At 49.0% G+C, this 10,493-nt stretch overlaps 1 protein-coding gene across 4 annotated transcripts; it reads left to right on the forward strand.

Moving 5' to 3' along the window:
• Positions 1–1,652: 1,652 nt before the first annotated feature.
• Positions 1,653–7,981, forward strand: CRNN (cornulin). 4 transcript variants are annotated; one of them, NM_001191303.1, is made up of 4 exons: positions 4,000–4,137; positions 5,245–5,873; positions 6,144–6,344; positions 7,116–7,632. In NM_001191303.1, the coding sequence occupies exons 1-4, from the start codon at positions 4,000–4,002 to the stop codon at positions 7,630–7,632; spliced, it is 1,485 nt and encodes a 494-aa protein (NP_001178232.1). The 4 variants fall into 4 exon arrangements, with proteins under 4 accessions (XP_024840005.1, XP_024840002.1, XP_024840007.1 ...); XM_024984237.2 differs by adding an exon at positions 1,653–1,773 and having other exon boundaries at positions 3,988–4,137; positions 5,245–7,981; XM_024984234.2 differs by adding an exon at positions 1,691–1,773 and having other exon boundaries at positions 3,964–4,137; positions 5,245–7,981.
• The last annotated feature ends 2,512 nt before the right edge of the window (positions 7,982–10,493 follow it).

Consider the following 10,493-nt stretch of genomic DNA (forward strand, 5'->3'; position numbering starts at 1 on the left):
ACACCTACCTCAAAGTTACCCCATAGATAAAGCACCTGGCTTATCCCCTTCCTAGTTTACTTTCCTTTAGTTTCCAAGTATTTCTGGAAGTTCTAAGCCCTTTCTGATGAGACTTAGCACATCACTCAAAGCAGGAAGCTCTAATCCGCTGAACCCCCTCCTGCTCACCAACTTCACTCTCATACTAGCCTTCTCCTAATTCTGACCCATAACCATAGCAACCTCTGCCCCCATCCCAAGCCCCCGGTAGATAGACCTCTCCAACCCCAAAGCCTGCTGCAGCCCCTCCTGCTGTCTGCATGTCACCCCTGCTCTTTGTCCTGTGCGGAGGCTCCTGCCACAACTACGGGGCTGCGTCTGCTATGCCAAATGCTGCAACCAAGGCCCTTCCTGCACCTGCCCATCATGTCACTGCCTTTCCTGTATGCACACTCTGGCATGTAAGTGAGGATGGCAAAGGTGCTTTTCCCCACCCAGAGGCACTTGAAGAGTTACTAGTACTTTCTGCAAAGTGTGGCTTTGGAGCTCCTTTGGGCTTGCTTCAGAGCAAAGAATTCTTCCTTCTCAGCATCCTCAAGGATGGTTGTACTTCATCCATGGAGAACAAATTTGATGTGTGGGAAAATGTCAAAAGTCATGGAGAAAAAAATTAGTGGCAGTGTCCTAGGATGGAGGGACCACAGCCCAAAGCAGAGAGGCTCTCTGCAGCCCTGTCCTTTCCACATGGAGTGGCCACTTCTCAGAATTTTCAGTATCCTCATTTATAAAAGGGGCTTGGCCCTGTCAAGTCAAAAGGGCCCCTGTCATGAAGATCCAAGGAAATGAGATAGCGATGAGAATGAAGTCAAATCAAAGCGTGATTGCCATTACTGTTACCTTCTTGGGGACTTTCTCATGCGACTGCCGGCTGAAAACTCCCTGAGACATCAGCCTGCTGACATAACCTACCTGTTGGTCAACACTGAGTCCTCAGGCCTCATAGATCTGTGTCTGAATGGCTCTCCATAAATATCTGCTGACCAGTTGATCAGCTGAGTTCCCTGTCTTTTCAATGAAGGGGTTACACACAGTCATCTTAAGCCCCTTCTCTCACCAGCTGTAAGAAGCTACCCATGTATAGGATGGGTTTGTGGGCTAAGAGGTATTAGCCTTCTTTGTTTTGATAAAAAAAAAAAAAAAAAAATGAGGCTAACCACCAAGGCACGAGACAGGAGTTTTTTCATGTCTCATAAATTTGGTATGAAAGACAATTTCCACAAGAAAAATCCCGAGAATGTTCTAAGGAATGGCAACATCATCAGAAAAACATGTGTAGCCTCACAAAGTGACCACTTTGAAAAGGATAACCCTTAGTAGATGGCTATGTTCATGAATGTTTGTATTTAAAAAAAAAAGGAGAGGGAAGTCCATGACTGGGCGGTCACACCAAGAGGAAGAATGCTTACCAGGAACCCCTACCTGTGCCAAGACCATCACATTGGAAAGGTGATGCCCTGTCATGAGGAGATAGACCCAGGAAGAGATGAGAGCTGGACAAAGGACACCAACTGTGGTAGGAGGGGCCTGCTAATTAGACCAGTAGGTTAAACAGACAAGAAGGGAGGTGAGGCTGGGCTGGGTGAGCTTGGATGAATCAAGCCTTCCCATGAGGCGGGGACATCCTGTCTAAAACACTAGCCTTGTTTAAATCCCTTATAAAAGGTTGCCATCCCACTCACCTGGTACTCCACAGACCGCATAACAGCCACTTGCTTCATCCTGCCTGTGCATTAGGTAAGTTCCCTCCTGAGGAACCTTTTTCTCACTCTTACCTGTGCATTAGGTAAGTCCCCTCTTGAGGAACCTCTTTCTCACTATCAGTGTCTTGCTGATCTGAGTTCATAAAACCAGGCTATCAGATAGGGTCTTGTAGGGCTATCAATGGTGGCTGTAGGGCTATCAGTGGTGGCTGTGGGCAGAAAGCATCTGCTCTGATGGGCCCTGGGAAAACCAGGTGTTTTCCCAAAGCAGGTACACTCTCTCCTCCTCCCCTGCAGCTGCCCTGGCAGCAGCTCCTCTCACTGCAAGGCTGTGTTGGCAAGAGTGATGGAGCCACCCATGTGCCTTCCTAGATCAGCTAAGGGTCTCTGGTTTTTAAGGTTCTGGAAGCCTCACCGGAGTGCTCAGGGTCTGTGCCACCAAGCAACTTCTGCCAAACCCAACAATGGGGTTGAGACTTCTCACGGAGGGAGAGACTTACATGGCAGCCCTCCCCCCCAGGGCCATATATAGGCAAGAGGAGTTCGTGAATTTTTTTTTTGAGACTTCATTTTTAATATTATTTATTTATTTATTTGGCTGTACCAGGTCTTAGCTGCAGCAGGCAAACTTAGTTGCAGCATGTGGGATCTAGTTTTCTGACCAGGGATCGAACCTGGGACCCCTGCAATGGGAACATGGAGTCTTAACCACTGACCACCAGGAAAGTCATGAGTCTGCACATTTATTCTAAGGGATTTGAAATGTGACTAAAAGGTTATCTTATTATCTTATTATTATCTGTACAGTTTAAAGGTCAGTGGCCTCTGTTTTCCACAAGGATTTTTTTTTTTTAAAGATCTTTTCACTTCTCTCTTGAGGTGCAATAGTCTAAGTTTTGACCTACACAAGGAAGCAAGGTCTGCCTGTGATTTTTGGCTACTAAATGGTAGCAAGGGCACCCCTTGAAGAGCTCCCCTGGGGTCTGTAACTTTCCACATAATCTGCTTCCTCCAGCACTGAGTCGCCTTCCCTTCTCTCCTCACTTCACTCTCTAATCATGCCTTTCTCTCCCCCACGGCCTTCTTCTTCCCTTCTCCATGGCACTTTCCCCCCTGGCTTTCCAGCTTCTGTAGCTTTCCATTCCTCAAAACCCCCACTTGCGTCTGAAGCTCACCATGTGTGATGGTCATCTCTTTTGGGCTCTCCAAGGCTTCTGCTCTATGCATGTCCAGGTTTCTTTGCCTCTTGCTCATCCACCAAATCCAGAAACCAGGGAAACTCTCCCTTCAGTTCCTTACAGGCCACCAGGGCCGTGGAGGAGCCACACAGCTATGGGCAGCTGACTTTCTCCCAGGTCCCAGCACTGAGGACAGAGGTCACATTCAGAGAAACACGGACTCTCAGAATTGGAAGGCCTCCCATCCAGGAAGGCACCAGCTCCACAGTATTCCCGGCAGCTGGCAGCCTGGCTTCTCCATGAACACATTCCGAAAAGGAAGCCAGAAAGGGCAGAGTTGAGCCCTGGGGTTCCTCCTTGGCCCCCATCAGAGGCAGGAGTTGACCCACGTATGTACTTATTGCCTGTGGGTGTTCCTGGCAGGACCCTAATACCTGTGATAGCAACAGCATTGCCCTATCCATGGGGTACAGTCTAGAAAGCTCACTGCATTTGGCGTCTAGGATTTCTTGGTTCCTTATAAGCTGTGTGGCCTTGGGCAAATTATCTAGCTTCTCTGAGCTAATAATCCAGGATAATCAGGATTACAGGAGATGATGCCTCTGAAAGTGCCTGGTGATCAGAAGAGTGTACATAGATATGCACAAATTATATGTGGGTATAATAACCTGCTAGTGATATTTAATAGCTAGCACTTAGTCTTACCAGCATCTGCCAAGTGTTTTATATGAAAAATCTCTTTAAATCTTCATAATAATCGTATAAAATAAATAATAATACTGCCTTCATTTCGCAGTGAGTAAACTGAGGCATGGAGAGGCAAAGCAGCCCACCCCAGTTCACCTGACAGGGAGGCGGTGGGGCCGCATCTAGACCCTGCCTGCAACCACACCTGCTCCTCCTGCCCGTTGGTAAAACGCGTTACGTAGGCAATACCAAGGAAGACACAGCAGAGGGGCCCAAAGCAGAGCTGAATAGGCAAAGAAAGGACTTAGAAGCAAAAGTGCTCTCTAGGAAACAGCTAGGTTGATTATGGATCCCCCAAGCTGGGGCTTTTCCTCTTTCCTCAGCAGGACTCAAAGATGCCGCAGTTACTTCGAAACATTAATGGGATCATCGAAGCCTTCAGGCGCTATGCCAGGATGGAGGGCGATTGCGCAGTGCTGGAAAGAGGGGAGCTCAAAAGGCTCCTGGAGAAAGAGTTCGCTGATGTCATCGTGGTAAGAGACGCACGGGTCGGGGTGTGGGGAGCAGGAGGGAAGAGAGAATGGCCATATTTGCTTGGGATTCTAAGCCGCTACACCCAGGCCCGCCAGTCCTAATGGAGGCTGCGCAGCAGAGAAAGAGCAGGAGAGGGAGCAGGGATGGTCACGGGCCTGGTCCTTAAAGAAATACCTTGACTTCAATTAATTCTAATTTGGAGACAGAGTAAGAGGACACTAAAGGGACAGCTCAGAAAGGAACGGAGCCTTTGACTATTCTAGAAATGGCAATCGTTACTTTCTGCTGCTTCTTAAATCTGATATGGCGGCCACGTCTACGTCTACCGGAAGTGTGATCATCAGTAACGAGCATTCACAAGAAGTACGGCTTTGTGCTTGGCTGGAAGCAGTTGCTCCAATACATTAGCTGAGAGGTCGCATCAGAAGTGAGGTGTAGCAGCTAGGGGAGACTCTGGGAGCCCCTTCCTGCAAGACAGCCCCAGAGCCCTGATGCACTTCCCTCACTCTCCCTGCCTTTGGTGTACAGCTAAAGCAACCGGGATGGTGAAAGTCCTGGGGGCAGGAAGGTGTGGGCACAGCAGGGTGCTGCTTCTGCACACTGAGGGCAACCCACCAGATGCCCCAACTTGGGAAAACACCTGAGCTCCTCAGTGAGGACCTCACAGAATTCCCACGGGGCCATCTTCCTGCTGAGCTTTTCTTGGTGGTGTGCTCGCTGGAGAAAAATAACACCTCCATGCCAGGGTCCAGGGCCTGAGGGCAGCCTGAAGAATCTACAAGCTCAGTCATTTAGCCATTCTTCATGACATCTTTATCCAGTTCTCCTGTAGACCGGAAACTGGGCCCAACACACAGGATACAACACAAAGCATGCTTCCTGCCCTTGAGGGAGCTGGACTCAATGACAGTGATTTTATGTTAGTGCTTCTGTGGTAGCAGGGTGTGTGTGTGTGTGTGTGTGTGTGTGCGTGTGTGTGTGGTGTGGGGGGTGCCAAGCAGTTGGGCCCTTAGGCCCAGAGGTAGGATGCCTGGAAGCTTAGCTGACTGGCCTGACCTTGTCCTCCTCAAAGGAGGGGTACTGACGTAGCCTCATCTTCTCCACAGAAACCCCATGATCCGGCCACTGTGGATGAAGTCCTGCGCCTGCTGGACGAAGATGACACAGGGACAGTGGAATTCAAGGAATTCTTGGTCTTAGTGTTCAAAGTCGCCCAGGCCTGTTTCGAGACACTGAGTGAGGGTCCTGAGGGAGTATGTGGATCTCAGGAGTCTGGCCGTGGTGCCCCTGCAGCCACCCAAGAGCCAGGGGCAGGACAGAGAAGCAGCACTGCAGTGGGAAGGCCTGGGAACAGACAAGGCCCGGCAGGGAGCAGCGACTCACAGAGTGAGCAGGCTTCCAGGGGGCCAGGAGGGCCTGGGCCTCAGACCCAGGGTCAGGACATCAGCTGTGCTCAGGTCAGTCACCAAGACAGGCAGTCTGAGTCCCAGAGACAGGAGGGAGTGAGCCAGTCTACACAAGCAAGGGGCCACGTGGAGCAGGCCCAGAGAATGCGAGAAGACAAGAGTTCTCAGACCAGAGAGAGGGGGACAGAGAGACAGCTGCAGGCCAGCAACCAGGACAGAGCCCACCAGACAAGTGAGACCATCACTGGAACCATAACTCAGACCCGGACAAGTGCCACTCAGGCAGTGGAGCAGGACAGGAGCCATCAGACAGGAAGCGCCAGCACCCAGCCACGGGAGTCCACCAGAGGGACTGAGACCCACAGTCAGACAGCAGAGACAAGGCCACAAACCCAGATACACACTCATACTACGGAGCAGGACAGGAGCCATCAGACAGGAAGCACCAGCACCCAGCCACGGGAGTCCACCAGAGGGACTGAGACCCACAGTCAGACAAGCCAAGTGGTGACAGGAGGACACGTTCAGGCAGAGACAAGGCCACAAACCCAGATACACACTCATACCACGGAGCAGGACAGGAGCCATCAGACAGGAAGCACTAGCACCCAGCCACGGGAGTCCACCAGAGGGACTGAGACCCACAGTCAAGACGGGAACCAGACAAGCCAAGTGGTGACAGGAGGACACGTTCAGGCAGAGACAAGGCCACAAACCCAGATACACACTCATACCACGGAGCAGGACAGGAGCCATCAGACAGGAAGCACCAGCACCCAGCCACAGGAGTCCACCAGAGGGACTGAGACCCACAGTCAAGATGGGAGGCAGACAAGCCAAGTGGTGACAGGAGGACACATTCAGGCAGAGACAAGGTCACAAACCCAGACACACACTCATACCACGGAGCAGGACAGGAGTCATCAGACAGGAAGCGCCAGCACCCAGCCACGGGAGTCCACCAGAGGGACTGAGGCCCACAGTCAAGATGGGAGACAGACAAGCCAAGTGGTGACAGGAGGACACATTCAGGCAGAGACAAGGTCACAAACCCAGATACACACTCATACCTTGGAGCAGGACAGGAGCCATCAGACAGGAAGCACCAGCACCCAGCCACAGGAGTCCACCAGAGGGACTGAGGCCCACAGTCAGAGTGGGAGGCAGACAAGCCAAGTGGTGACAGGACACATTCAGACACAGACAAGGTCACAAACCCAGACAGTGGAACAAAATAGGAGCCAGCAGACTGGAAGCACCAGCACCCAGCCACGGGAGTCCACCAGAGGGACTGAGACCCACAGTCAAGACAGGAACCAGACAAGCCAAGTGGTGACAGGAGGACACGTTCAGGCAGAGACAAGGCCACAAACCCAGACACACATTCGTACCACGGAGCAGGACAGGAGCCATCAGACAGGAAGCGCCAGCACCCAGCCACGGGAGTCCACCAGAGGGACTGAGACCCACAGTCAGACAGCAGAGACAAGGCCACAAACCCAGATACACACTCATACCACGGAGCAGGACAGGAGCCATCAGACAGGAAGTGTCAGCACGCAACCACAGGAGTCCACCAGAGGGACTGAGACTCACAGTCAAGACAGGTATCAGACAAGGCAGGTTGTGACAGGAGGACACATTCAGACACAGGGAGGTGCCCCCCAGGCCATGGAACAGGACAGGGGCCAGATTACAAGGCACACCGGGGCAGGAGAACAGGGCCAGCCCCAGAGGCAGTCAGGCAGTAGTCAAAGACAGACACAGGTGAGCAACTGCGAGGCAGGAGAGACAGTGCTGGGAGGGCAGGCCCAGACTGGGGCGAGCACTGTGACGGGCAGGCAGGACAGAAGCAGTACTCACCCACCGTCCAGTGCGACAGGAGGCCAGGGAGAAAGAGATCCCACTGTGGTTCATCAGGAGTGGGTTGATGACCACACGAGGGAGACAGTGATCCGAAGGCAGGACCAGGGCAGCCTACATGCTAGTGTCCCTTCAGCACAAGGCCGGGAGGCAGCCCCGCCAGACGGGAAGCGAGGACTCACAGCCAGGGGACTGTATTCCTACTTCAAAAGCAGCAAGCCATGAGTGCCCCAGCCCTGGACTCCAGTGCCCAGCACAGAGAAGAGCAGAGGGCAGTTGGCTTGCTGTGCCCTGGCCAGTCCGGTTAGCAAGTCCCTGAACATTAGCTCTTCATGGTGGTACTTCACTCTTAGCTCTTTCTCAGTGAGGCCATTTCTGCAAGGTGATTGCTATTCTTAATTTTTCTCTCTTACCTCCTTTGCTGAGCAGGGGCAAGAAGACATGCAACAACTCATCCCTTTGTGCCACGTTTTCCTTAGCTTGTGGGGGGTTTCAGTTACTTTTATAGATTCTGCTGTCTGTCCATTGCCTCGTCTATCTTAACACATCAATAAAAGCTTCCTAAGCAACTGGGCTTCATGTTCCATTCAGTCACTATTAACGTGATGGGCTAAAGACTACAGAGCCTTGATGACAGGACTTTGGTGATGAACTGGACGTGGTCCCTACCCTTGTAGAATATCTGGTTGAGAAAACACTGTGCAAGATTCCACAAGTTATGCAGCCACTTTGGAAAAGAGTATGGAGATTCCTTAAAAAACTAAAAATAGATTTACCATATGATCCAGCAGTTCCACTCCTGGGCATGTATCCTGGAAAAGACGAAAGCTCTACTTTGAAAAGATACAAGCACTACAATGTTCATAGCAGCACTCTGTATAATAGCCAGGTCATGGAAGCAGTGTATATGTCCATCAACAGATGAATGGATAAAGAAGATGTGTCACATAAATACACAATGGAATACTACTTAGTCATAAAAAAGAGTGAAATAATGCCATTTGCAACAACATGAGTGGACCTAGAGATTATCATACTAAGTGAGGTAAGTCAGACAAAGAAAAATATATGATATCATTTATTTGTAAAATCTAAAAAACAGTACAAGTGAACTTATTTATAAGACAGAAACAGACTCCGAGACATAGAAAACAAGCTTACAGTTATCAAAGGGGAAGGGAGAAGGGAATACAGATGCATAATACCATAAATAAAATAGATTTAAGTAACAAGGTTTTACTGTATAGCACAGAGAATATTTTCAATATCTTATAATAAACTATAATAGAAAATCATTGAAAAAAGACAATATATACATTTACAAAATGTATAACTAAATCACTTTGTCATACATCTGAAACTAACACAATATTGTAAATCAACTATACCTTAAAAAAAGATTTCAAGAGTTGTCAGAGTCAAAGAGAAGAGATACCATACTTTTATATTTGGCAGAAATGGATCAGGAAAGTTGCAATCAGAAGAGGCTTTTTTTGGTAAATGCTCTTAAAGGACAAGCAGGACTTAGGTAGTCTCTAAAAGGTAATCTCACAATCTCTAATTCTATAGTGCAAAGTCTCTGTTTACCTTGTAAGGTCATAAAGGAAGGCTGACCTAAGGGTATCAATAAATGGAAGAAGGCCTCCAGGGACTGTGTAAAGGAAGGAAAAGGCATATGTTCCCAGGAACTGAGCCAAGAGCCTGGGCTCCCTTTTCCCACTCTCTCACCCACGTCAGCTCTGATCGTTCATGATGTCTCGTTCATTGGATATGAACAGGTTATGGGGTAGAACCTCTCCATTCTGGTTTATTGTGAGAATCACCTTGGAAGTAGGTTTTAAAATACAGGTTTATAAACCTAACCCTAGAGATGCTGAGTCACAAAGTTTGGAGCAGAGCCTATGCAAAGTGTTTAGGAACTTCTTAAGGGAAATTTGGCTTCTGATAGAGTGGCAGACTAGATACTCTGAAGGGCCTCCCACAAGAAAGCAAGTAGATCCTGCATAAAACACATTTTTTCATTACATTGTTAGGTTACGGGGAAAAAGGGAAATCTCCCAGGAGCAAACAAAATGTGTTAGGCTGAATAATAATCTCCCAAAATGCCCATGTCCTGATCCAAGGAATCTGTGAATATATTACCTTATATAGCAAATGGGATTTAGTAGATGTGATTGAATTAAGAGTCTTGAGATGAGGATATTGTTCTGGATTATCCAGGTGCTGCTGTTGCTGCTAAGTCGCTTCAGTTGTGTCCAACTGTGTGCGACCCCAGAGACGGCAGCCCACCAGGCTCCCCCGTCCCTGGGATTCTTCAGGTAAGAACACTGGAGTGGATTTCCATTTCCTTCTCCAGTGCATGAAAGTGAAAAATGAAAGTGAAGTCGCTCAGTTGTGTCTGACTCCTAGCGACCCCATGGACTGCAGCCTACCAGGCTCCTCTGTCCATGGGATTTGCCAGGCAAGAGTACTGGAGTGGGTTATCCAGGTGGGCCCTGTGTAATCACAAAGGTCCTCATAAAGGTGAGGCAAGAGGACCAAAATCAGTAAAAGGATTGGAGTTGTAGTGATGTATCATAAGCCAAGGAATTCAGGTGACTTCTAGAAGCTAAAAAATGTAAGGAAATAGAATTCCCTAGCGCCTCTAGTTCCCTTTCCAGCACCTTGATTTTAAACTTCTGTTTTCCAAGGATGTGAGGGAATAACTTTTTAAATTGTTTTAAGCCATTAAGTTTCTGGTAATTTGTTACAGAGCAATAGAAAACTAAAACCCAAAACAAAAACTCAGAACTAGAGCCAGAAGAGTAAGGAGGAAGCATGTGTAAAAGGTCAGGCTGCTCTTCTGAGGACAAAGTGATTTTGTATCTGTCCCTACTAAAAAGAAAGCTGAGTGCTGAAGAATTGATGCTTTTGAACTGTGGTGTTGGAGAAGACTCTTGAGAGTCCCTTGGACTGCAAGGAGATCCAATCAGTCCATCCTAAAGGAGATCAGTCCTGAGTGTTCATTGCAAGGACTAATGTTGAAGCTAAAACTCCAGTAATTTGGCCACCTGATTCAAAGAACTGACTCATTTGAAAAGACCCTG

This window comes from Bos taurus, chromosome 3 (genome assembly GCF_002263795.3).
Source record: "Bos taurus isolate L1 Dominette 01449 registration number 42190680 breed Hereford chromosome 3, ARS-UCD2.0, whole genome shotgun sequence".
Classification (NCBI taxonomy): domain Eukaryota; kingdom Metazoa; phylum Chordata; class Mammalia; order Artiodactyla; family Bovidae; genus Bos; species Bos taurus.

Coding starts and splice junctions, on each gene's coding strand:
- CRNN (XM_024984237.2), top strand. CDS start 4,000: ATGCCGCAGTTACTTCGAAACATTAATGGGATCATCGAAGCCTTCAGG. Junction 4,138..5,244: donor AGTTCGCTGATGTCATCGTG/GTAAGAGACGCA, acceptor TCTTCTCCACAG/AAACCCCATGATCCGGCCAC.